The 27,460-nt window shown below is 35.2% G+C and overlaps 1 protein-coding gene across 1 annotated transcript in view; it reads left to right on the top strand.

Moving 5' to 3' along the window:
- The first annotated feature begins 1,021 nt into the window (after nucleotides 1–1,021).
- Nucleotides 1,022–27,460, top strand: part of LOC125177825 (zwei Ig domain protein zig-8-like) — an 84,336-nt gene continuing 57,897 nt past the window's right edge. Inside the window, exon 1 of the mRNA XM_047880302.1 lies at nucleotides 1,022–1,091. Within this exon, the coding sequence (XP_047736258.1) occupies nucleotides 1,022–1,091 (70 nt within the window). The remainder of the gene's footprint in view (nucleotides 1,092–27,460) is intronic.

Genomic DNA, 27,460 nt, shown 5'->3' on the forward strand with positions numbered 1-27,460 from the left:
TCCAAGTAATATAGCGCAAGTTGTATATCATGTACTATTTGTTCGATTCAATCGATGCATAAATTATTTCATTAGAGATTCACTTCTTGTAAGAATTTTTTAGATTGAACAAGTATGAAAAATATAGTATATAATGAATTCAAAGAAGTTAAATCTCCCATATTACTATGGGAAATGAAATGTATTATTCCCAACAATTTAAATCACCTCCTAACTTCTATAGAGAAACTTTTTGGTACATTCATCCTGCTATCTGGAAAAAATTCTCTTGAAAAAATTCTTTTAAATTAAATAGAATATACTACAATACGTCGATGTTCTCACACAGACATCAACTATATGGAGTTTTTGGCCCATTGATTTGAACAACATGTTCATTAATTCATTGCATATATTTCTTTGGTGTCAACAGAAATTTCAAAGACATTCTGTTATAAAATTCACCGCCATTTATGGGTGTGTCGAGAAGCACATTTATTTCTTATCACATGAAAAACCATGGAATTGCAATCAGGTGTTTCAATGTCCTGACTAATTTGAACTATGATGTTGAAAGGAAAACCTCTTGAAGGTTTTATAACCGGAAAAACAACAATGAAGACTGCATCATGTGAATAATGCATGACTAGTAATGAACAATGAATTCGCAATTCCTGAACTCGATGACTGTGATGGAGAAAATGTTCAGAATTTAAATTTTATGTGATTCGTTTCGTGAAAGTCCACAAAAACTGAATGCATAGCACGTCGAATCAGAAGCTGAAAGTTTAAATAAAGAAATACAGTAATGAAATGAGAGACGTTTTAATAAATTAATACAGTAACGAAAGACGTTTTAATAAAGAAATACAGAAACGAGAGACGTTTTAATAAAGAAATACAAAAACGAGAGATGTTTTAATAAAGAAATACAGAAACGAGAGACGTTTTAATAAAGAAATACAGAAACGAAAGACAAAGACTCACAATGTGTTTCGAATAAAATAACTTAAAAGAACAAATTTTTGAGAGCTGGAGCGCCATGCTTCGGAAATTCGTTCTTCAGGTGCAGCTGGCGACGCTGCTTGTGCTGCTCCGCTACTCGACCGTCGGTGAGTACGAACAAGATGTTAATTTAGAAGATTTGGTAAAGATAATTTCATGAAAAATTGTTGCTCAATGTTGAATTTTTATTTATGGTATCCTAAAGTCTCAGATAAAAAATCTGTTTGAACTGTTCAGGGGCCGTATACTATCGAATATAGTTGAGAGCTTGCAACTCCGTCAGCCAATCATTGGCGGTTTTTCGAGATAAACCCGCCAATCACATAAGAGGAATTTGCCGCTAGGTGTACATAAACTAACGGGTGTACTTAGGTCTCTACTTAATTGTCCTTAGGTCGCTACTTGTACTTGAGCCGCTACGTGTACTTAAGCCGCTACGCGTACATGGGCCGCTACGTGTACTTGAGCAAATTTTTATGGTACGGCCCTTGCTCTTTCTGGCTAACAATGACCAAACCGTAGCCGTGAAATTGAAAAAAAATTGCACGTGATAAATCTAAAAATTTATACACTAAGAAAACTCCACAACAATTCATCATATCTCTATTGAAAAAGTTAAGAAGTCCATCGTCATCGCCAGACTCCGAAGCGTTTTCAAGATATGGTGACTTTTTTGAGGAGTTTTCTTCACTTTTAAATTTTTTGTGAATTTCCTATCTTTAGTGACATTAATGAATCGGAATTAATTAATTCCGATCCATTAATGCTTGAGATTAAATCTGATATGAACAATTTATGCATTATTTGAAGACGATTCTGCACCAAAAATGTTTTGAGCAGTATTAAATCAAATTACTCTCTGGTATTTAATTGCCTTAATTTAATATTCAATAGGGTGTTTATATTTCTCCGTCTTCCTTGCACTTTAATGTCACCGTCTCTTAAGATTCTTCTTATCTTCCTTTCATTTTAATATCACTGTCTCATGAAATTATTCTTATCTTCCTTTCGTTTTAGTGTCACTGCCTCTGAAGATCCTCTTATCTTCCTATCATTTTAACGTTACTTCTCAAAAGATCATCTTATCTTAATTTTACTTATATATATGTCACCGTCCAATAAGGTCTTCTTATTTCCCGTCCACTTTAATTGCACAGTCTCATAAGATCCCACGTATCTTATTGTTTTACTTGTACGCAATATTTTCGAGCGCAGATAGAGTTGCCAGACGATCTATAGTGATGAAATTAACTACTTTGTCTAGTTCATCACTATAAATTGCCCATAAATATCGAATTATTTGTTCGACAGTTGGACTAGTTCTTCAGGCCTGTTGTGAAAAAATATAACTCAGTACTCACTTCAGTGAGTGATAGAGAGCGCATATTCTCGTCGACGAAAACGTGAAGTCACGGACGGACAGACTGACATGGCGAGCACAATAGCGCATTTTTTCCATAAATAAGAAAATACACTAAAAGGACTAAAAGCCTTATTATTCGTTTCAGCGTTAAAAGCAATAGTATTATTCTCTATCGATTTTCCTTAATTGACACCAGAGCCATTTTTCTTATAAGAAACACTGAAGAAACTGAGCCCAAAGGTTTGGCTAAAATTCTCAAGATTTCTACGAAAATATTTATTAAACAATGTCTAGGAATCTTGGTTTTAGCCGACGTTTATACTTCTGTACAGAGATTAACTTACTCGAATAATTTGAAATACTACCTGATTAAGCAATATGAAGTAATGAATAAAGTAAAAAGTTGTAGGAGAAAAGAAAACAAAGAAAAAATTACTGAATATGTTTTTATGTATTTTAGTTCAAATGAAGCGAATTTCAACGTTTTCCAAAATTGGAGTGTTTTAAATAAATCGTTAAAAATAATCGTTTTTAAATAATCGTTAAAATAAACGTTTTTGGCTGGAGTGTTTTAAATAAATCCAGTATAATGATGCTATCTAATGACCAATACATATGAATTGGAAGTCCACATTATTTGGCTACTATAATCCGTTTTACCACAAATGTCACCTCAACAACATCATCTGAACAGCTTTTTCCTGTTCCGCTAAAATGATGATGGTAGCTTTTTCCTGTTCCGGCCATCATACGTTTCGATGATCATTGCAGAGGCGGAAAATAGACTTGCTTCAAACATGTAGTTACATCCATATTTCATGCGGCTGATGGATTCATTAGGCCTGAAAGCCAGCATCAACGTAATGATGATCCAAGACCTTTCGTTCATTTCTTCCATCAGCTTTTATAGTGCCTGATGAACAGCATCGTTTTTTTTCACCATTAGATTGCCTCGAAATCTCTTTCAGTCGGGCCGCTAATTGAGTACCGATTGATGTCTGTCCGCTAGATCGGAAGTACGATTTTATCGAATTCCGCCAGTGAGATTCCAGCTTGAAGCTCCATGACAGACGCCCTTGATGATCGCAGTGCCACTCGGTGACCGAACGGCTCTCTCATCACAAAAGATTCCAGATTCTCATCAGTACATTTCTTTCTTTTTGAGACCTCCGAAAATAAGAGTGTTTTCTTTTATTTCAAGTCGTAGTTCGGCCGAGTAGACAGACGGATTTTAAGTCTTCTTCACTCCACTCCTGCAGCGTAGCACTGATTTTACGATACCTGTACTGAAAGACGGTATTCTTAACACAGTAATTCTTAACACAGTCCACATCATATATCATGATTTTTTATTGAATATGTTTCTTCCATTTTGCTGCTCCTTGGACAAGATTGTATCCAGCGTCATTGTTTAAAAGACAATTAAGCTCACTGCCTCCGACTAATCTCTTACAGTTCCCAGAGGTTTCCGCAACCACGAACTCAAGCGGAACATTTTAACGAATTCCGACAACTCGACACACGGCAAACATTGGAGGCTGTCCCTCCAGTTCTCAAAGTACGAAATTTGCAAATTTATGTCCACTGAAATATTATTCAAAATATGAATCGGTTAAATTACAGTATTTAGAGAAGTTATGCATTACGAACAGAAACTTTCACACAAGTGAAAGACCAAAAATAAGATCTTTTAAAAATATCTAAAAATATAGGTATCTTTTTGACAATATCCATCCTCATATGAAAAATTATAATTCAAAATTTGTATGACTCCTCATGCATGAAAAATTTTACGGGAAACTTGATGCAACGAGAAAGAAAATTTGCCCAACAGTCATGAATCTTGCATACTAATGCTGTCTGCTGCTGCTTGGTTATCATTTGAGTTGAAATTCATGACCGTCAACTGACCTTTTAACTCGAGTCTCGCAAGGCAGAAATAATTTATTCGATTCGTTTAGCTCACTTAGGTGTCATGAATATTTTCTGGGATAACCGGACCTTCCAATTTTCAGACCCAGTTCCTATTTCCAATTGAATTTGATATCGTCGTTTACAAATGCGACTTCAAACGTAAAACTTGTAAGTGGTAATTCTTAACTTCGTTCCTTGCTAAAACTTTGCTCGGTATTTGCACGACATCGTTATATCTAATTTTACATGCATCATAGTTACAAAGGATCTCAATTATCATGGGTGGAAACAAAATTTGTTGCTATTTAAATTTTAGATGGTCATAATGAAACGGTGAACTACGCAAAAAACGCTGGGTTGATTTGATAAGGCTTTGCATAAAACGCTTCAGTTAATAAGCACCTCTACCTGAACCGCGCACAATTCTCTATTTTTAGAGCATTTTCTCATTTATGGAAACAATGCCCTATTGTGCTCGCCATGTCCGTCCGTCCGTCCGTCCGTATGTCCGTCTGTCTGTCTATCCGTCCGTGACTTCACGTTTTCGTCGAAGAGTCGAAGAGAAAATGCACTCTCTGTCACTCACTGCAGTGAGTACTGAGTTATATTTTTTTACATTAACATGCTATCATGAATTAAGTCCTTCAGATCACCACATCGTCAAAGTTCCCGTTTTTTTCTCAGCTTTGTCAACAAAAAAAAAGTATTTGCAAACCCACTTTCTATAACAAGTCCTCGGAGTAGAACGCTGCTCTTCTCTCTTCTTGTCATTATTGTAGAATATAATTAATAAATAAAAAATAGCGGAAATATGAAGTTAAGATTCGAAATATATATTGGTAAACCTAAACATTTCATAATTGTCGAAAATCCCAAGTTAATCACCAAGCAATATCACGTAAATCGATAGTGACCAGATAACGAATATTTAGATTATGCCATGGCGATGCACTTTAAAGGAACTCATCTTGAGCTACGTTCATAATTAAATCTTTACCGATAACCGTTTCAAAAAAACACCCTCTGAATTTAATAAAGAAATGAAGTTGTACACCTTGAAATGTAAGCAGCATTTCCGGCACGGAATGCCAGCTACTGATCAGTCATTCCATATGAGGATAACTTTCACAGACATTACCTTCCAGCCAACAATGCCTTTTTTGACATAAACCAAAGCATTCCACGCACTAAAATATTTCTCCCGTATTTGAAAGTCAATAAAAACTAAGGAAAAATTGCGCATGTAATCCAATACAAATCTGTTTTCGTTTCTTTCGGATCTCAAACTTTCCTGAAAACTTCGAAACAAAATGCAGAAGAGTTTTTTGAAAGAACTGATTGAACTGGGTCTGCCTTACGGCTAAGAGTACGCAAACTTGATGAAATTTATTTATGATAAATTCCTTTATACGTTTAAATCATTTCGTTGCTGTAATACATGCGGTCAATACATAGAGATTGAAACCTATCTAAAAATTAATGAGAAAAATTCGAATAGTTAACAACAATGACCAATGACCAAATAAACTGCACAATGTCTCTAAGGCATATTTATGCCTAAATATTACCATCGTTAAGCTATTCGTATCTAAAGTCCAGGTAACTCGTGTGATCGTCAGATGTCAAAGGTTTAATCTGAAGTCCACATTTTGCATAAAATGTGCAAAAATTTTCACCACAAACACAACATGAAATTAATGTTCGTCTGCTCCATTAAGTTACGTTTTCGCTTAATTTACTTATTTAAAATTTAAGATTAAAAATAAAAATCCATACTTATTCTGTTATTCGTGATTTTTGTTGGATTTTAAGCTGCACTAAGATAGATGCGTCCTTGCTTAATAAGTTAATTGACGTGCTTAAAATGTCAGTTGAATTTTTCCTTTAAGAAGAAGCTTGCAATTCACTTTGCAATTCTAATACAAGATTATCTATTGTCGATAAAATTATATTCATATATATAGTGATCGTTGAACAAGTTTTAGTTGCATTCAAGCCTCAAATGGCTAGTAGAACAAAAGTTTGTCAGGATATGCTCGCAAATTGGAGGTAATGCATAAATTAGGACAAAATTTTTTTCTCAATTATTGGAATTTACAAGCAGGCTTTGAATATGCAAACCTGTGTAAAAATCAGCCTGGACTCGAAATGGTTGTTTGGACCTTCTATAATTTAGTGTTCCAACAAAACTTCTGCATAATGAGTTCATCAACAGAGTGACGCAAGCATGTTGATTTCGGCGGAAACTGCAACTGATACCGCTTTCAAACAACAACTATAGTTTTCAAATACAAACATGTGTTCAAAATCTTTCTACTACTAAGCCGCATTAGTTGCAGTGTGCACAACACCTAGAGTCTGACATGCATTAAAAAATATTCCCTTCAAGTTCTTGTAGTGCTTTGGTTTACTGCAGACGCTCACTGTGAACTCGGCCTGAACTTTGTGTTGCTCTTCTCAAGTTTGGACGACTGGCAGCGACACGCTTGTTGGCTTGGAAGTTACGCCTCAGATGACGTCTATTTTTGAGGCTACAATGAATAGTAACGAGCCCTGGACCAATGTATAACTGATGTATAAAATACAGATGTGTAGAATACAGATGTATAGAATACAGATGTATAGAAAACGGATGCATGGAATACAGATTTATAAGATACATATGTATAGAATACGGATGTATAGAATACAGATGTGTAGAGTACAGATGTATAGAATACGGTTGTATAAAATACAGATGTGTATAATACAGATGTATAGAATATAGATGCATAGAATATAGATGCATAGAATACAGATGTATAGAATACAGATGTGTAGAATACGGATGTATAGAATACAGATGTATAGAATATAGATGTATAGAATGCGAATGTATGGAATACAGATGTAAAGAATACAGATGTGTAGAATACAGATGTTTAGAATACAGATGTATTGAATAGTATTTTTACATATAAAAATTGCAGCTCATTGTAATACGGTCCTCATATACTGTGATATTCACGATAAAACATTTTAACCTGACAAAATCTTTTATAAATGCGAATTAGCGTTAGAAATCAATGTGATTTCAACGTTGAAATAACATCAAAATATACGACGTTGAAAAAATTACGTTGATTCATGTTTCATTTGGAACTAATATTCAACTTTATTATAACATCGCGAAGAACGTTTTTTCAACCTGACATTATCTGCTTGGGTATTATTATAATATAATATAATATAATATAGTATAACATAATATAATATAATATATATATAATATAATATAATATAATATAATATTATATTATATTACATTATACCATGTATTACAAGTCATCTCAAGTACCTGATGTAATATTCTATATGTCAGTCGTATTATCTTTTCACAACGAAGTATTGTTTTCCGTATACAGAATACTTTTCATACTTTTCGTGCGATGGCCTGCAATTTGACCTAATCTAGTTTTGAAAATGTACACTGGATTCAACAAATGAACTAAAGCGTACGAATAAAATCACCCCAATTTTGCATCCTAAAGAAAAAATTCATCGATAATGCATATATTTAATATTGCTAGTTTACAGTGCGTGAATTGAAACTCCACACCCTAACACATGTTGGTTTAAGTAGTACAAAAAAAGGCCTAATTGAAAAATTTAATCAAAATCAGTTTCTCCTGCTCATTAGTGAAATAAACAGCGCATTAAGGCAGCAATTAACTTGTTTTTAAGTTTAAAATCAAATGCATGTATCTAATTATGGCATCGGTGGAAACCAATGAATTGTGAGATGGGCATAATGAACTGATAAATTTTATTGCATGTTCGCGAGTCAATTACTGCAAAAATACAATCGTTATTAACCAATCCCATAAATTTTTAAAGCGAAAATGCTTTCAAATTTTTCTAGTAATCATTAAGCGTGCTGAAATTTGGAAAAACAGCCAAATTAATTGCGTCTCATAATTTAGTTATCCTTCATAAAATAATGCACTGACTGGAAATATGGCAATGCGTATATACGTTCTGTTGATTTTCTGTAACATGTAAAAGTAAGTGTGTGAAGTCATCTCTAATCGTGGCAAAAATCGAACTCACGTCAATGCAAGATTACAAAGAATATTCCAGTGTTGCAGTCAGCACCGTGTTGCACTTGGCAAAATGTTGCATTCAACATCATGCTGCAGTCAGCGTCGTGCTGCAGTCAGCGTCGTGCTGCAGTCAGCGTCGTGCTGCAGTCAGCGTCGTGCTGCAGTCAACATCGTGCTGCAGTCAGCGTCGTGCTGCAGTCAAACGTGCTGCAGTCAGCGTCGTGCTGCAGTCAGCGTCGTGCTGCAGTCAGCGTCGTGAGATCTGAAGAATCTTAACTTTAACTTCCCGTGTTTCGCCGCGGCGGAAAATATCGCTGCCGTTCTGATGCAAAGACTTTTTCTTGCGGTACCTAATATTTTTCCGCGATGATGGCAGAGCTTTCATGAGCTTATTCAAGCAATGCTTATTCCTAATTATTTGTTTTAAAATTCCCTCAAAGCGTTCTAAAAATATTTAAAAATGTTAAGCGGTTTGTCGGTTTAGACGCAGAACATTTATTAATAAATTCTTTGGGATTAAAAATTGAAGTAAAATTTTGAGGGCACTGGAAGCAAAGGAAAAAACACGTCTTATTGAGATTCATGCTGGAAATAAAAACTGGCACATTTACCGCAAACGTGTTTATTTCTCATTTGATCACTCTATTTTCATTGAAAGAAAAATACGATGAAACAAATCGTTCACGTTATACCCCCCCCCCGTTGATGAAGCGAATTTGAACAGTTTCAGGGGACACGCCTTTGAAGAAATGTTAAAATTATAAAGATTTGTTCGATCGTTCATTCCATTGCTGTAAATTTAAGCTAATGGGTCTCTGAAATGCATTTAAATATCATCGAAAGTTAAATTTTGTACGAAGGAGCTTAAACTATATTGAAATGCCATTGAATTGTCTTGCTAAATTTATTGTACATAAACGCTGACAATGCCTCTTTCCCACACGATTTCTTTTACGAAACCTGACAGACTCTCTTAATCCTATTGTTGCATGAAGGCAGAAAATAAATGTCAGTTAAGTCATAAGATTGTCTTTATTTCTTCAGTCATAAGATTTTTGTCTTTTTTTTCGCAAGTGATTGTCGATTTTCGCTAGACCGTCTTAGGTCTCCTCAGAGTCGTCGGATTAAAGTGCACGTAAACGAGGCCGCGCCAAATTTGATTGATCGGAAAATGAAGCTAAAGGCCCGATGGTTCTATACTTTTTTCAGCCTTTCTTGGTTTTCTTCTTATGCAAAAAATAGTATTTTTGCATTTGCAGAAAAGGTCACGTTTTTCCCAATTATTTTAAAGAATAAGTTCTATAATTTATTTGAAAAAAACGACGATTAAACACTGCTAGTGTATAGCTAGTTGTATATTGATAAAAGAATCAAGTCGGAGAAATCTCTAATTAGTATAATATAATTTCTGGCGAGGCATTCTTATTGACTTGATATCATTTTTATTTACATCATAAAGGAACTTTCCTCATCTGTAGGAAGTCAAAAGTGACATACTTTATTATTATGAATTTAAATCGCCATTCGAATTCACAATAAAATATCCCGCCATTCACTCCACATGCATGCATTCAAAATGGTGTCTAACCCAATCTGCGTCTAACTCAATCTGCGAAAATTTTATAAAAATTTCAAATGGGGGGATGGGCATGTAAATGTAATTGCAATTTACACGCCTCCGTTTTAATTCCCGTGGTCTCTCTCAAAACAGAGAAAACCATGAGATTTTATTTTAGCATGACAGGTAAATTTTGCGGCATGACAGGTAAATTTTGCGGCATGACAGGTAAATTGCGTGCCTCAGACATGATATTCGTATCGTTTGCTAACGCTGAGAAAGAGCCGGAGAAGATCCTTCAGATTAATTCTCAAAGTTTTCCCATAACATGAGAGGCAAGTCCATCAAAGTGCCGAAGGCTTGCGGTGGCATAATTAGTCTTACGAAGTCTTTTAGAAACATGCAAATACAGACACCGACTTGAACGCCAAGGGCCTCTGACTTAGATCTGGGCTCTTAAAATTCTTCTTGTCAAGTCGTTTGTTCTGAAGGTAAAATATTCTTGTGACTGTAAATGTTCCTCCAAAGCCTTGAATTCTCAACGAGCACGTTCCTAATGCAAAGAAAAATTACAATGCAGGTAACATGATCTGCATATTTCTAAAAATTGATTGTCCTCAGTGAATGAGTGAGCGAGGACAATGCGAACATAAAACGGAAATGCGGCTTAGAGATAGCAGTTCTCTAATATTCCTATTGAGCATTAAATCAGGACAATAAATTTCAATGAAAGCTAATTTTTAGCATTCTACGAATTCGCCATTCAGTGAAAACCCAAAGTCAAATTGAATGAGTCACTCTTTACAATTCGTATCAACATGGCCGATCTATGTTAAAAGAGCTAGTTGAGTACGAATTTATATATTAAAGTTAATTCCAAACTAATTTATTGGTGGTAATATACTATACAAAGGCTATTGCAACAAAAAATAAAGACTTATTTGTAATAAAGAGTGAAATTTTGTTAATTCTGGCTGCGGGAACTTTCAGCGTCATTACTGTTGCATGTACATTTAATACTTCACAAACTATTGTGCTAGAACTTTATATATATATATATATATATAATGTTAAAAGCCAGCACCTAATAAACGTTTTAGTTATTTTAATTTTAATTACATGTTGCATTAAATCTAGTTTTTCAGTACATGGTCATTGAGCTAAGACTAGTATGCTCAATTATGCCAATTTAACGCATTTTCTCATTTATGGAAAAAATGCACTATTGTGCTCGCCATGTCCGTCTGTCCGTCTGTCTGTATGTCTGTCTGTCCGTTTGTCCGTCCGTCTATCCGTGACCTCAAGTTTTCGTCGACGGGAAAATGCGCTCTCTATCACTCACTGCAGTGAGTACTGAGTTATATTTTTTAAACATGTAAGCGAATGAGTACATAATAATAATTTAATTACACATATCACTAGTCTGCTTAAATCGAAAGTTCGCCCAGTAAAAACGCAAAGAAAACGCCAAATAAATTCACAGTATCTTATTACATCTCAAATCTTATCTCCAACATTTAAATTGAAGATAAGATGAATTTACTTGGCGTATTTTGTGCTTTTAAATAAAGAATTTAATAATTCTTTTATTATTTTCAAGATATGTGTCTTGTGATCAAGTGTCCGTGGTCCGGGTGCCTCAGTCTTATTAAATATACACGATCGAATTTTTCAACTCAAGTTGAAGACTAAGCGAGTCTGAACTCAATACCGTCCTCGGAATGAACCCGCACGCAAGTTTGCGCTAACGTCGGCTTTGAAAAAGTTTTAATTTGAACTTTTCTTTAACCCGGCAATGTTTGAGACACCGAGTCTAACTTCTACGGCCATTTTCCAAATGGATGTTGATTATCCTACAGTGTTATTCCTGTGGGGGGGGGCTGTTTTCCCAGTTAGGTATTATAGGTATAATTGATCGCGCAGACTGGGTGGAATAGAACCGCTTCATCGATTACTTCATTTCAAGTCGAGTAACTTACATCCAACTGAATAATTCAGATATAAAACAGTGTTTACAAATCGTCTTGCAAGAGTAATTATATCTAAAATTGTTTGATTTTTTTAGAACAACGTGTTCTTATTTCTACAGGGCCTTCGAAGACGATTAATAAGTCTTGCAAGCATCAGTTCGGATTTTACTGCATTATTTATTATATTATCTTTCCTAAACTCTAAAATTTCAGAGTGGATATTCTTCAACTTCAACTTCTTTCGCAGATTTTCCAGTAGATTCTGTCCGGCAAGGCCACTCGATGACATCAATACGGGGTCGCTTGAAGCACTCGATTGGTGGTAGGCTGGGGAGATGCTTTTGCGACGGTCGTCTTGCTGATAAAAACTATGTCGAACGAGACTATTTGCAGGCGAACGATCCTATAGTTACAGGTGCAGGAGAGAATTGGAAAATGTAAAAAAAAATCAAAGCACCTAAGATGGAACCATCATGATAGTTTCACCCTCTAAGAATCCTAAAAACCTATAAAAACAAGAAAATGATTTAAAGAGAGGAATGCTTGTACACTGAGTTAAAGCCTCAGTCATGAAGAAATAGGATCGTATATTGGTTTAAATGGGATAGCATGGTTAAAATAAGATCGCATTGGTTTAAATTGGATCGCACTGGTTTATGTAGAATTGCATCGGTTTAAATGGGATCGCATTGGTTTAAATAAGATCGCATTGGCTTAAATGGATCGCATTGGTTCAACTAGGATTATAGTGGTTCAAATAGGATTGCATTAGTTTAAATGGGATAGCATTGGTATAGATGGTATCGTTTTGGTTCAAATGAGATCGCATTATATCAGATGACATGAAAAACCTTAATAGCTAACAGCAAACAATTAATAAACTCGATAAGAACGCAACCTTTTTTAAAACAACTCTTTGTCTCGGCCTGAAACTTGGAGTAACGGACGACAATTTGTGTCCCAACAAGACGAGGATTCCCACACTTAAAAAAATAAATGGGTCAAATTGTCCGAATAATGACCCACCTTCTGCTGCTAATCCCACTCTTTGCCGGGTCAAACTGGTTCTGATGACCCACACGAGGCCCAGAGTGCTTGTCTATTTGGACAAAGTCCCACTCATTCCACTGACTGAAGCTGGGCAAACAAGCAAGAGTTTCAATTGGCATCGCATCAAGCTTCCTGTAATGGCCTGACCAGTCTTGCGATCTTGAGTCCTTTATAAAATGTTAGGGTATAGAACTCATTCTTATTCTGAAGAGTTTGAAACAGTCACTAAAAAATATAACTTAGTACTCGCTACAGTGAGTGACAGAGAGCGTATTTTCCTCGTTCGTCAGTGACGTGAAATCAGGGACGGACGTCACGGACGGACATGACGAGCACAATATTGCGCCTTTTTAGCGCATTTTCTCATTTATGGAAAAAATTCCCTATTGTGCTCGTCATGTCCGTCCGTCTGTTTGTCCGTCTGTCTGTCCGTCCGTGACTTCACGTTTTCGTGAAAAATGCGCTCTCTGTCACAGGCTGCAGTGAGTAGTGAGTTATATTTTCTCTATAATGAGAAAATGCGCTAAAAATAGACAACTGCTGCATGACCGAAATAAGTTGTTGAAAAATTAAGAGTGTACCATCTTGTGAATTCATTAGACTGCCGCAAAGTCTTCTGGACTAGTCGCACAAATTATTTTTAACAATTCCTCCGACGTAAGATAAAGTCGTTCATTTATTTTGTATTATAACTTTTATGCCTGCTGATCAAACGTGCCACTGCACCTTATCGCCGTCACCTTCCATGCTTCACTATCAGAAAATTCGCTATTCTGTTGCTGTGTAGAAATACGTCCGCAATTTCCATAATTGCGTCCCGAAAATTACAGCAATTTGTCGATCAATTTATCCAGCACGCGGCAGGTGGGATCTCATATGGGTAGCTGTAAAGTTTGTATTTGTGCTGCACTTACTGATCGACATTATTTATACATTAAATAGAGTATACATATTCTTTCATCAAAGATAATATTCAGGTACTTCCGACAAGTCTGGTTTCATGTTTATTTACTGTTTATTGATAATCATAATCTTTTTTTTCTGTACCTGTGACCTATTCATTTATTGCATTTTGTGTTAGTCTGTAAGCCTTTTCTCCAAAACCTGAGGTTTAATGTTTCCCTATTCATCAGTGAAGCTCAATTCAAAAATTAAATCCTAGTTCAATAATTTTAACATTTTAACAATCTTACAATATTAATTTAATAAGTAATTACTCGAGGATAGCATAGTGATTATTCCGCAAACCTTCCCTGTTAAAAGTACGGGGGGGGGGCATACTTTCAAAATTCGCTAAGTGAACGTAATTACTTACGCTCTATTTTGTTGTCTATGATTGGTGGATTTTGCTTGAAAGGCCGTCAATAATTGGCTGCATGATAAACTTACGATCTCTTAACTTTTTTTGAAAGTATGGGCCCAGCTGAACTAGATGTCATGAAAGCGTACCGAGCTGTTTCCTTGCCAAGTTTAATTACTTTAAGCACATCCATCTTACTACTTTGCTTAAATATTTCAACTTTTTGCTTACAATAAAGTAAAGTTTCTTCTGACAAAGATCAGCATTTATTAACGAAACATTTTTTTATTGTACCAATTAAATTGGTGATAGCAGAAATGCCGAGTTAGTAGTTGGTTTTTATTAAATAAGTGGTTCATTTAATCTGTAATAGTAGGATTAAATGAAAGATTCATTGGTTGGCTAGCACAAAATACCCTGAAGGATTTTCGGCTTTTATAAGTCCAGGCGTATAAAACTACCCGGACGTGCCAGTGTCTTTATAGTCCCAGGCATATAAATGCGCCCCAGATGTCCCTGCGGGGTCGTTCATCCTGTTTGTACAGCAAAACGTAGCACAGGGATCAGTGTTCATGTACAGAACAGAAACTTTTTGTTCATGTACAGAACAGTTACAGTTTCATGTGATGATCTGGTGGCATAAGCAGCAAGTAGAAAATATTCTACTATGAAAGCCCTGCACAAGTGCAACTAACCTCCCGGATCAGAACGCCTGAGACTAACGATACACCGTCAGCAAGCGAGAAATCCGCTAAACTTGACAAAACGGCAATCTATATTGCAGAGGAAATTTGAAAAAAAACGGATTTATTTACATGATAACTTGAGATGGAGAAAAGATACAAAATTCTAGTTATATATAACTGTAGCGTAAATGAGAAAGGCGACATCCGACAGTAATGTAGTACAAAAAATGTTCAGTTATGCCCACAAAATAACGTAAAAAACGTCCTGGGGACCCATTGCTTTTATACGTTAAGGCTTCCAGCCGCAAGAGACAAAGAAAACATCCTGTTTGTGCTCCCATAATTGACCAGATACGAAACCAGGGAGTATTTGCTCTGGACAAGAGCCTCAGCTGTTTTTTTTTAATAAATTTTACTAGCATATCATGATCTTATTAGGCTTCTAAATGAGATTAAATATCACTGTTGCGTGTTGAAATTCGGATAATGTGCACCTTATGAACTAAGTCGTCATAATGTGTAATTTATTTCATTTGGTCGTAATTTCTTGTCAAGATTTCATTAATGCATACAAGTTATATTCAACTTTGGTCATTTAAAAAATTACGATTTTAATTTCTAAAATCTCAAATTCAATTTCTACATCAACATAACATTCGTTAACGAACTGTCAACGATGCATTATTTTCATAACTAAAACGCAACATCGGAGATCAGCAATGCACGCGGGTTTATCAAACAGATATTTTTTTAGTATTTTTGGAAAAATAAATTCATAATTTGTGTTACTTGACGAGTATTCTTTTAGAACTGGATGGAGACACAGAATGGAAGGAAACTCAGTGATGATGAGAAGAAAACTTAGTGATGATGCGAAGAAAACTCAATGGTGATGCAAACTAAACTCAGTGATGACGAAAAGAAAATTCAGTTATTATGCGAAGAAGACTCAGTGGTGATGAAGAGTAAACTCATTGGTGATAAAAAGTAAACTCTGCGGTGATGAAGAGTAAACTCAGTGGTAATGAAAAGTAAAGTCAGTGGTGATAAAGAGTAAACTCAGTGGTGATGAAAATTAAACTCAGTGGTGATGAAGAGTGAACTCAGAGGTGATGAAAAATAAACACAGTGATGATGAGAAGTAAACTCATTGATTTTGAAAAGAAAACTCAGTGATGGTGAAGAGTAAACTCAGTGGTAACGAAAAGTAAAAGGCTGTGGTGATGAAATGGAGAGAAAGTGACGATGAGAAGGAAACTCAGTGATGATGAAAAGTACATGGCTGTGCTGATGAAATTGAGAGAAAGGAACGACGAGAAGGAAACAGAGATGAGATTGAGGCGCGCTGAAAACGAAAGGTCAGCCTCATACTTTCACTTTGATTGTAGCCTGGCTACCTACAGCTCAAACACAGAGCTTGAATTTCAATGGCTTTCGTTGTGCCGTAAAAGGAAAGGATGAAAATCCTGGTATCAAACAGGAAGAAAGCTCAAAGCCAGCTTGGAGTCAAAAAGTTTGCTCAGTTTTCTGTCCTCTAAGACCAAAGCGGAAGTTTTTTTCAAAGTAACACGTCGCTCGGGTTTGGTGTTCTTGACAGAGAAACAGATTTTTGGCGCAAAAGCTGTTCAAGGATTACATCCGAATTCGGTGCATTCAAAGCTAGCTGAAATGTTTCTAAAATGTAATGGAGTGGTAAAGAATTACTTCAATTAAGTAATGAATGTTGGTAAAACCTATTCCTTGTGTACAACCAAATTATTCTTTACAAACCGAGTAATTTTGTAAATAATTAAAGATAATGTAAGGTTATCATAAAGAAATAAATATATTTTCGAGTCACCACTGTAAAAAAATTCGTTCAAAATTTGTTATTCAAATTGACGCGAATTATAACCGCATGGGGTAAAATTTACTTTAAGTGCTCTATTATGTTTATACTCAGAAAAATATGGACATTACCCAACTGCGAGGCACTTATTGCCCTTTTGTGGGCCCAGGTTTGACCGGCAGAATGGCGTATCGGTATATAATTAAGTTTATAAACTTGCAGAAAATGTGTCACTATATTAGGACAAAAATACCCATCAATTTAATAAGGGATGCGTCGAGATACGCATACCATTCACGTGTTCAAATTTTTTCTTTGCTGCTGTTAAATTTTTGCCAGGAAGCTCTACTACGAATTTCGGCCGTAACTTCATAAGATAATTAATACATTAATTACGATATGCCACATATAAAATGTTTTGTATCGTAAATTTACGTTCCTCAGAGCATTTAGTTGACCATTAAAACTGTGATCGTTAAAGTTCATACGTAGATTAAATTTTAGTTAATTCAACATTAAAGATTGAATTAATGAATTACCCTTGTACATTTTTTAGCGCATTTCTCATTTATGAAAATAATGCCCTATTGTGCTCGTCATGTCCGTCTGTCCGTCAGTCCGTGACTTCACGTTATGGTCGACGAGAAAATGTTCTCTCTGTCACCAACTGCATTGAGTACTGAGTTATATTTCTTTTTCCTATTGATATATAACAACTTTTTGTATCATTAATTCTGTATGATTTAATCTGAATATTTGTACTGCTTTTTTCTGTACATAACCTTTTTTCTACTCGTAAAATACTGTAGTAATACGTACCAAGATGTCGTGCACTATCATCCATAAGATCACGTATTTTCTTTTCATATTTTTTATACGATCTTAGATTTGCTGTACGGCCGCGCGATCTCCAGATGCGATATCTAGCGATCATCAACGATCAGAACCGACAGATTTATCGTCGTACCAAATACGGTGACTCTCGGGATCCAAAGGAGGGCGAGCGACGACCGTGGAGTTTTTGACGTGGAAGCTTGGCTGTGGTTGCCCGTCACGCTTTATACATGCGATGCCTGCGTCCGACCAGCTTATGGCCGGCGCTATTACCTTATTTCAGGGCATTTAAATGCGGTGAAAAATGCCTGAGGAAGAGCTCGGCCGTATTTGCCACCCGACCGACAGACTACAGCAGCAGGTGTTGGTGATGGACGAAGTGAAGCCACAGTGGAGGTCGGTAGAGAGGGAATGTTAGTTTCTTGACGCTAGGAAATATTTTGTTTTTGTTTTAATTTTTGATGTTCTATTATTAGGTTTTGTGCATTCCTATATGAATAAAATATAAAGAAAAAAGTACATGCTTGAGGTATTTGAAAAATCTCATGCAAGAATCTCATTAAGTGAATGTTTGTAGAAAACGGCACTTTTCCATGTCAAATTGTTAGCTATTTTCCTTATTTCTTCCATCTGCGGACATTTTAATTTTTCCAGGTTGAATCTCAACAGCTTATCAAGACTTTTACTTCAATGAAGGGCTCGTGCAGTTAACAAAGAATTTTATTCAGAAATTTGAAATTATTATGTCTCTTTTAATTGGATAACTAATAAATAGTGATAATCCAACAACCGATGTACTCGCCCGCGAAATAATTCAGTCATTCAGATTTAAAGCTATTTTTAGGAAGTAAACAAGTGTCTCAGCTAATGAATTGGCAAAAAAAAAAAAGGATTTCTCATAACTTGACAAATTATTTATTTCCTTTACCTTGCGAGGGGAATGTGCCAAAAATAGTAAGCAATCTCTGATATTTTGATTAAGAAATGTGCTCAAACCAATGATTTGTAATGCCTGAAAAAGAAATAGGCAAAAAGACAAATGATTATTATACAAATAAATGTGCAAAAAAACAACAAAAGTTTTATACTTATTTTTCAAGAGGAAGAAATCTCCCAAAAATAGATTTTTTAATTCTTGAAATGAGAATATGCCAAAATATAATTTGTAATCCTTGTCGAAGAATTGTTCAGAAAGTAATGATTTCTTATACATCAGCAAAGAAATGTGTCAAAACATTCATTTCTCTAACCTCGTCTGAGAAATGGGCATAAAAGCCATCAATTCTTATTACTAAACAGAGGAATGTGCTAAAAAGAAACAATGATTCATACTTTAACAATCACGGTAAAAAAACAATTCCGTCTCGTAACCTGGCGAAAAAAGGGCAAAACAATTATTTTTAAGCCCGGAAAAAAGTGTGACCAGAAAGAATTCTTTCTGGTTTTTATAACGTTGAAATAGAAATTGTGGAGTGCCATCGTCTTCCCGTAATTTTGTACAAAATTTAAAAAGCGACATTGTTAGGTTAGGAGTACCTAACGCAATTCGAGGCCTGTTGATTTTTCAGTAGAGGACAACTTCGTTTGCTCTGTAGTGCTTCAGTCAACAGGTTTAATTACCTATCAGTGAAATTACGCTTTATTGTAACTCTGTACAAATAACAGTAGACGGTATGAGAAATTGAACTAACGAACAATATATAATACACTTAAAAGTCGATAATTTGAACTGTAGCTAGAGAAATTTCAGTTAACAGAAAATAATCTCTTTTTAAAGACGATTATTTCACGAAACAAAAAAATTCTACAGTATAAAATCCTCGAAGTTTCGAAGGCGCATCGATGCTCTAGGCGTAAAGCGGCTCAACACTCAGAATTAAATAAGCTCTTGTTATTGTCCAAATAGTGACACACTTTTATAGCCACTGCACGAGCAAGGTGTAGTAGTAGTACTTATACATGAGCCTTTTTGCAAGGCTAACCTGGGGCAGAATGACCCAGGACAAAAACTGCATCGCATTTTGGTCAAAATCTCACTCACTTACCTAAGTATTCCGTTAAACAACCTTTGCTTTAAAAAATCCGCTTGCCCAGCTAAAATAGTTTGTGTTCAGTGCTCACAACATAAAGTAATTTAGTTTACAACGAATTATCGAGGGTAACGCGAAAAACAGTAAAATCAAACTTAAGATGATATAAATTCAACAACGCACAATTGACCCAAAAAATATGTCGCAAGGCAAAAGAAAATTGAGTGATTTAATAGAGATTAAGAATAAATGTTGCGGAGGCAATTCGTTATAGGAACGAGGAATAACAAATAAATATTTCCACATGAATTGCTTGAAATGTATACAAAACCTTATATAGAATATATTTTTATAACTGAACCTACAAAACGCAAAAACAATTCCTGAAAAAAATAAATACATTTCTTTGATGACCTAAATGGAGTAAACTCATGCGAATGAAAGCCCATACCACAACAAATATCTTCGTTATCAATCAAATGCGAGTGCCCCTTGCTTGACGTTTGAATCCATTCGTCAGTTTTTCCTTACCTGTACCTCTGATCTATATGAGCTCATGATGCGGCTGCGAAGGCATTCTGGCTGCCAAGAAGGTGATGGACGATGCTTCTTCGGTTGCAAGAATAACGAGACAAGCGTTGGAAATTCTGCCCAGGTCGATACGCTGACTTATCACCACGCTGAAGTCAATGGGTGCAGCGGCAAGGGAATTGTCTGAGTAGAAATGCTCGGCCAAATGCACCGTGGAATTGACTCGGGATATGATGATCTTGAATTAAAATACAGTTAATGAGGCTGAAATATTTTGGGAAAAGGATTTTGTTTATGGGAAAATTAATACACGGGAAATTTAAAACACGCTCGATGGCAAGCTCTACTTGTTCACATAAAGTGAAAAAGATCAGCTCTAATAGAAGTTTTTTTCTAATATAAGTGGTTCTTCTGATAAAAGTGTTTTAATTATTATTTTGTTTAAAATCTATACAGATTCCGTTCCTTCGCATCAACGTCAGACGAAAAATCAGTTTTGTTGAAGATGCAATCCTGGAAGAGCAGAAACACTTGTATGTTCAGTTCATCAGGTCAAACCAGTCGTAAAGCTGAAATTGAACATTGAAAGTTGCCACGCCATTCGATGCACTGGAGGCAAGAGTTCCATATATGAATGATTCTGAAAGCAGCGTGTTTTGGCCACGATGAGGCGTGTTGTTCTTTTCCTTTACCGTCAAACTGGTTCTCCTTTCACTCAGTTTATTTACCCACTTATCTAAACGCCTTTTTTTGTTACAGCTGTGAAAAGCGATTAGATAAGTTATGCATTGAGCTGCTTGAGCAGCTGTAAGTAATTTGTGATGAATCCCCCCAAGCGTATCTATACCCAGATAAAAAAATTTAAAACTTGTAAGAATCGGCCTTCAACAAATGACAAAAAATACTGTATGTAATAAGCGAGTAGATGGCGTTACTTCCTTTACGATTTGAGGCGAGTCTACTGGGAATTTGGATAAAACAAGAATAATTAATTAACTGTTGTATGAGAACTGAGGAAAGTTTTAGGGGAAGGAACGAACCCAAATGTCAACCTACTAGAAACTTTAGTCGTCAACCCCATGTCTTGTACCTAGAGTCCAATGGAACTATTACAAGTTCAATAAACATATTTTATTTGTGAAATCTATCAATTGAACAGTAATTAAAATCTCCTTAATCTAGGAACGCTTGTCTCTTTGAACCTCACGTCACTGAGCAACACGGAAGCAAACACTGTAATCGCGTCGAGCGTAACTTCAACATTTTAACCGTGAAGCAAACGAGTTATAAATATAAAATTAATTGAGAAACACGCTCTTAAAATCAATACTCAAAATATTTGCAATACCAAAATGATTCATGCATAATTTCTATTCTAATGAGCGATATTCAATATTTACAGAGATTTCAATTCTATATCAAATGTCGGATTTTTTGGCGAGTTCCAAGGTTTTAGTTCTTATATTGCAAGTGAAATAGAGAATCTAACGCCAAAGTTGAACAATAACTCCCAGTTGAATAGTAACATGTTTTAAACCAGAATATGTTTTAAACTATTTATACCATGTACAAAATAAGAATTCTGTAAGTTTACTGGGGAATTTTTTCTGATCCATCGGTCTCCTTTTGTTAGATAAAATACAGCAGCAAAAAACTTTTCCGCATTCATAACCTTCTGAATACAACAAAGAAGAATTTGCGGTTTAATCAATACCTACATAAAACACATAGACGAATCAAAATTGAAAGACAAAACATCTTTTTATTTCCAAACACGGCAGATCACAAAATTAAAGTGGCGTAGCGCGGACGCTTTCACTGCGACGTATGACATGCGAGAGATGATTTTTTTTCTGATTGTCGCCTGCGAGTTGCGGGACTGAACAGCCGCATTGTGCAGTCCAGACATGTACACTTTAGCCAGAATCTTTTAGGCATTTTCACCACATATTCCAACGAGGGATTTATTCCGCACGGAATACTCGTATTCAAATGCTGTGAAATGGAGAACCAAAAAATCTATTTCTTTTCGGAACAGGAACTTGAAAGCCGTTGACTCGAAGATCACAGTTATAAGCAAGCGTGAAAGGCTTGATATCGTCTCTATTAGACACCATCACGCGATTAAATACATCATTTGGACTTGCACATCATTGATAATCGTAAGGCAGGATAGTTGGATACACACAATAGACTTTTGAGTTCATTCAGCTTGAATCAATTGGAACATTTCCCCTTATATTTTTAATATTGCTTTAGATAATTAGCCATCAAAGTTATAGTTTCCAAATAAGAAATTACAGAAATTTGAAACATTAATTGAAACATTGCAATAAATAAAGTTTGAGGGCGCTTAACTTATATTAATTTTCCACAACAGAGAATACGTAATTCAGAAACAAGGAGTGAATTTCTTCGGCTTTGCCGACGAGTAACCAACATATTACGGTCTGAATCAAAATCTATTGTTAGATTCTCAATATCAGAATAAGGAACTAAACCAGTTTAGAAGAAATCACTCATTTCATACTCATTTTTAATAACATAAAAACCATTCGACGTTTAAGGCCTCCAGATTCTTGGTTTTTTAAGGTAGAATTTTCATTTTTTGGGTGGAAAATTGGACAACTTCCCTGAACTTGCGATGACTTGAAGCTGGCTGAGAAGCGAATTCTTGTATTTTTCCAGAGGCCCCATAACTCCCTGCTACTTTGGCACAAAAATGGCCTAGTGTTGGCATAACGCGGGCTGAGGGCTCAGAAAATGACGCTGCAGGCAAATAATTTCATGCTCTAAAACAGAGACTTGCTCGCAGATCTCTGGCCAACTCTCGAAGCCGCGTTAGCAGAATTTTCCCCCAATTTGTGAAGTGCACAAACCGTGTTTCTGGGGTAAAGATTTTTGGCCTGGGGTGAAAGGCCCTTGTACGGTTGTCTGCTCGAACGTAAATGTTTCGGCACATTTTGAGTGAGTCATTTGCTTTGAGGTGCTGCAAGGAGACCGGTTTTTTAAATAGGTGATTTTAAAATTTGCAACAATTCAGGTTTCAAATAAATCCCTTATTATAATTTCAAATGCGAATATTACTTACTGAGATTAGAGAAACTGAAACATGGTTCAAAATTAAATCTTATTCGTTCAACCATTCGAGAACTGCGTCGGCAAGACCTTACAATTTCCCTACATTAACTTATATTAATCATCGAATTGTTCATTTCTGCATATAGTCTTGAATATACACGTTGCTCTCTCCTTCACTATAGCTCATCTCTTTATCGTCCATTGATTTAGGCAGTCTTCAGTTAATTGTCCTTATTTTGGAACCTAAACTGTGCACGATATTCTCGTGCCTTCATAATAAATCCTATTTTATAGCATATCTCAATGATAGCACGCGTGCAACTTAGTTGAAACTGAGATCTCAGGAACAATTTATTGTTGGAAGACTTTCAATTTTCTTTATTCTTCTTCAATTTTCAAGGTTCTTCAACTAAAATAAATTACAAGGGTAGGAAAGTTTTGAATTTAGTGAAAATTAATAATAATTAAAGTTAACTCAGTCGCCATCAGTTAATAAAATTGTAACATATAACCTGTTTTATATGCTTGATGCTTCAGACATCAATTATACCGTTTATGGTTTCAACGTTATGACTAAACTATTGAAATATTAAGAGTTTATGAGGTAATAAAAGTTTTATATTACTAGAGTTTTACCCAAATTGCTTTAGATTTATTTGATCTTATTCCATCGTACTACAACTGTACTATACTAACTTCATTTCCTAATGAAGTTACTGATCTAATAATGATTTGATTTCTATTTCCTAAAATTTTGCTTTTTCCAAAAAATATTCAGCACTTTATTCATGGCCTTGTGAATAATATAACTCATAATGGCTCTGATTCAACGATTTAACGGTATAATGGATTCATTCACATTTCCTTATTTCGTCATTTACTCACGATACTTGTATCCTCACATTATGAAGTTATTCAAAATTATTCGATTTTTTCCATTTAAATTGTCCAAATGGTTTTTCAGATCCTAGTTTTAGTCTAATAGAAATAAACTGTACTATGTTGATCGCGAAACTAAAAAAACTACTTAAAAACTAATAAAAAAGAGCTAACATTATCAATACGTTAGAACTAATTGTAATTCTCTCTTTAAATTTATAATTAAGTGTTGGCATAAACCTCGTGAACGAACGGGGTAAATTTAGTTAACGTGATGTTATTACATTTGGGTTCTCGGTTTTATACATTTTGGACGACATGTAGAATCCTATGGTGAAACGCGAATTATATTTTGGGATGGAGCCTCGTTTGAGTTTAATCCCAAAAGATTGGTACAGGATTAAAATATGGGAATTAAATTGACGTGACTCAGCTGCTATGAGGGGAGCGTGCGCTTACCACGCATCGACTGATCAGGGCAAAGTCGACGAGGGGTAACTCGTGTAATGCAATAATGTTTATGGGCTGTTGACGACTTTTGAAGCTAATTTACTTATATTCTATTAATACGTATTTACATCGATGAAAAAATTATCCATTCAAGATTCATACAAATCCAAAATAATTTACTCTAGAAAATATTTGGTAATAGTTAATATGGATTCAAAAAATTCACAAACTTACTATTCATGGAGATTATGAGTGACAAAAAATTTACTTATTTACTGCCAACATTGTTCGCAATATAAAAAAATTACTCATATACGATTAATCACAAGTCTCAAGCTGTACATTATTATGCTCACTTTATAAGAACATTTGAATTATTTTGCGAGATATTACAGGCATAATTGTGAACGATGGTTAAAGTACCTAAAATATATAATAAGCATATGAATGTCCTTCATATCTTATCTCAATTTTATTTTAATGAAAACTCAGGCTTACTATAATTACTATATATTAACACCTTTTGAACTCAACAAATGCGGCGCGTCATGACTTACACTTTCCGTTTGTAGGGGAACGTGTAGGAAAAGAATAGGAATCAAATGAATCCATTTTATACTCTTTCAACATTACAAAAATCATTTTATTCCGTATTAAGCTTTGCCATCTACGTAGCAATGGTCTGTGTTTGTTTAGATCGCAATTAAGCATTTCTCTTCATGTGAATAATGACAGCGTATTTAAGTGGACTGTAATTCGTAAATTCTACTGAATGCACCTGCCAAATTGCGCAATAAATTATAGTGAGTGTTGTTTATGATGCGATTTACCATCCTGTGTTGAAAACTAGATTGTACCAAAAACCCGGGTGTCAAATTTCTGTGTATGCATTGAGAATACTCATCAAATATCAATTAATGGCTAGCTAAACCATCCTAATACCTTAATTAATTACTACTTCTATAGCGCGCCAAATCCTTTAATAAAATACTTTTTATACCCTCTTAATTAATCATTATTTCGCTTCTAGAACACGGGTGACACTTGCTTCTAAAAACATCACATCAAAACAAATTTACTCAATTAACCGGTAACTGTCGTAAAAAAAAAAAACTTCCCTAAAACTCGCCAAATTCGAGATACATGTTAATTACAACTATTAGCATTGAAGATGGTAATTTCAGGGATGTGGATTCAATCATTTCTGAATCACTTGATTAAACAATTTCTGCTGCAAAGAGATTCTAATTTCATCTCTGGACAGTAATGGTCGTAATTTCAGTCATTTCTGAATATTAATATAGTTTATATAACTCATAATACTTCAATAGACGGCTTTAAAGGGCGACTGAAAATGAAATTAATGATCTTACAATACTTCAATTAAAAAAATACTCATACAATATCAATTAATGGCTTGTAAAATACTTGTAATACTACAATTAATGCATTGAAAATGTATTTCGTGGTTTCCTTTAAATACCTGTGATACATAAATGATGAAATTTTTGTTCTAATATTCTATTATTTTGGTATATTGCTTTTGAGACACGCGTAATACTGCAGTGGCTTCATAAAAAACTCATGATAATTTAAGTTAATGCTTCAAGATGCATGTTATGGTTCAAAAAATGGCTCTAAAAATACTCACAATACTTCGATAATTAATGACGTTCATGTATGGGTAATACTTTAACACTTTACTAAGTAGTTTTTAAAATTGATCAATATTTTTCAAGGCCATGCTAACGTATTTATAAAACGGCGAATGTTCAAAGTCCTTGTCAATCATTTGGTCACACGAAATAAATAAGGTAGATACCCTTCTCGTTATCAATTCTCTTCATTTTATTGACAATATTCAAACTGCCTATTTTTACACATCAGTAAGTCACTAATTCTTTTCATTCTATTCTATATGTAGTTCATTTTATTCATATTGATTCCCACACTCAATCTAGAGTGTGACACTAACTCAACGTGTCAGGCGGGGCTGCCAAATAAGCGTCCTATAGTCGACGTGGCGCGCATGCAACAATGAAAAGCTCGCTATAAGAGCAACTGAATTTGCGGTAAAAAACAAAACGGCGTAAAAATTTATCATCACGCGTGTTGTGAATCGTGTTTTAACTGCGGCTATAATTTTGTAGTACTGGTCACTGTTAAATATATTACTCACTGGATGATATTAAAACAGTACCAGTTTAACCTAAACAAACGTCAACTACATATGTTCTCTTTTATATATTCCCTTATTAGCCGCATTTTTTAGCACATAAATAATTGCTACTTTTATGTAAAAAATTAAATCACATAAAAATAAGAACAATATGTCTCGGTAAGATGGTTACAATACAAGCCTGGGTTCTGATGAGACAAACCGAACCTGACATCAGACGCACGCCATTCTCGCCTCGGAAGCACCGCTGCACGGCGCTCGCGAGGCTCGTTAGAACAAATGAATGTCGCTACAGACGCGCTATAGCAATGAATGCAGTCGTCGTTGTCATACCAAGACGATATTGCCTTCATGATGCATTCTGCGAACATTCAGTGCTCTCTCATTGCACATTCGGCGCTCATCTTGAAGGCTTTCATAACACATTAATAGCACGTTCATCGAACATTCAATGCACATTCATAACACATTGATTGCGCACATCGAGCATTCAATATGAATTCATTGTAAGTTCATAAAGTTTTCCAAAGTTATCGATAACGTGCGTCTTGTACATTGATCGCGTATTACAGATGCTATAAAATGCGTTCGTAACGCATTTATTACGCATTCGTAACGCGATGGTAACGCGCCACGTTGACTGCAATAGACGCATCGGACATTTTTTCACACTACATCATGTGTGCTACACGATATGAATGAAATGAAAACATTCATTGTTATCATTCATTGTGGTCAGCC

The sequence above is a fragment of the Hyalella azteca genome, unplaced genomic scaffold, assembly GCF_000764305.2.
Source record: "Hyalella azteca isolate HAZT.00-mixed unplaced genomic scaffold, Hazt_2.0.2 contig5139, whole genome shotgun sequence".
Taxonomy (NCBI): Eukaryota; Metazoa; Arthropoda; class Malacostraca; order Amphipoda; family Hyalellidae; genus Hyalella; species Hyalella azteca.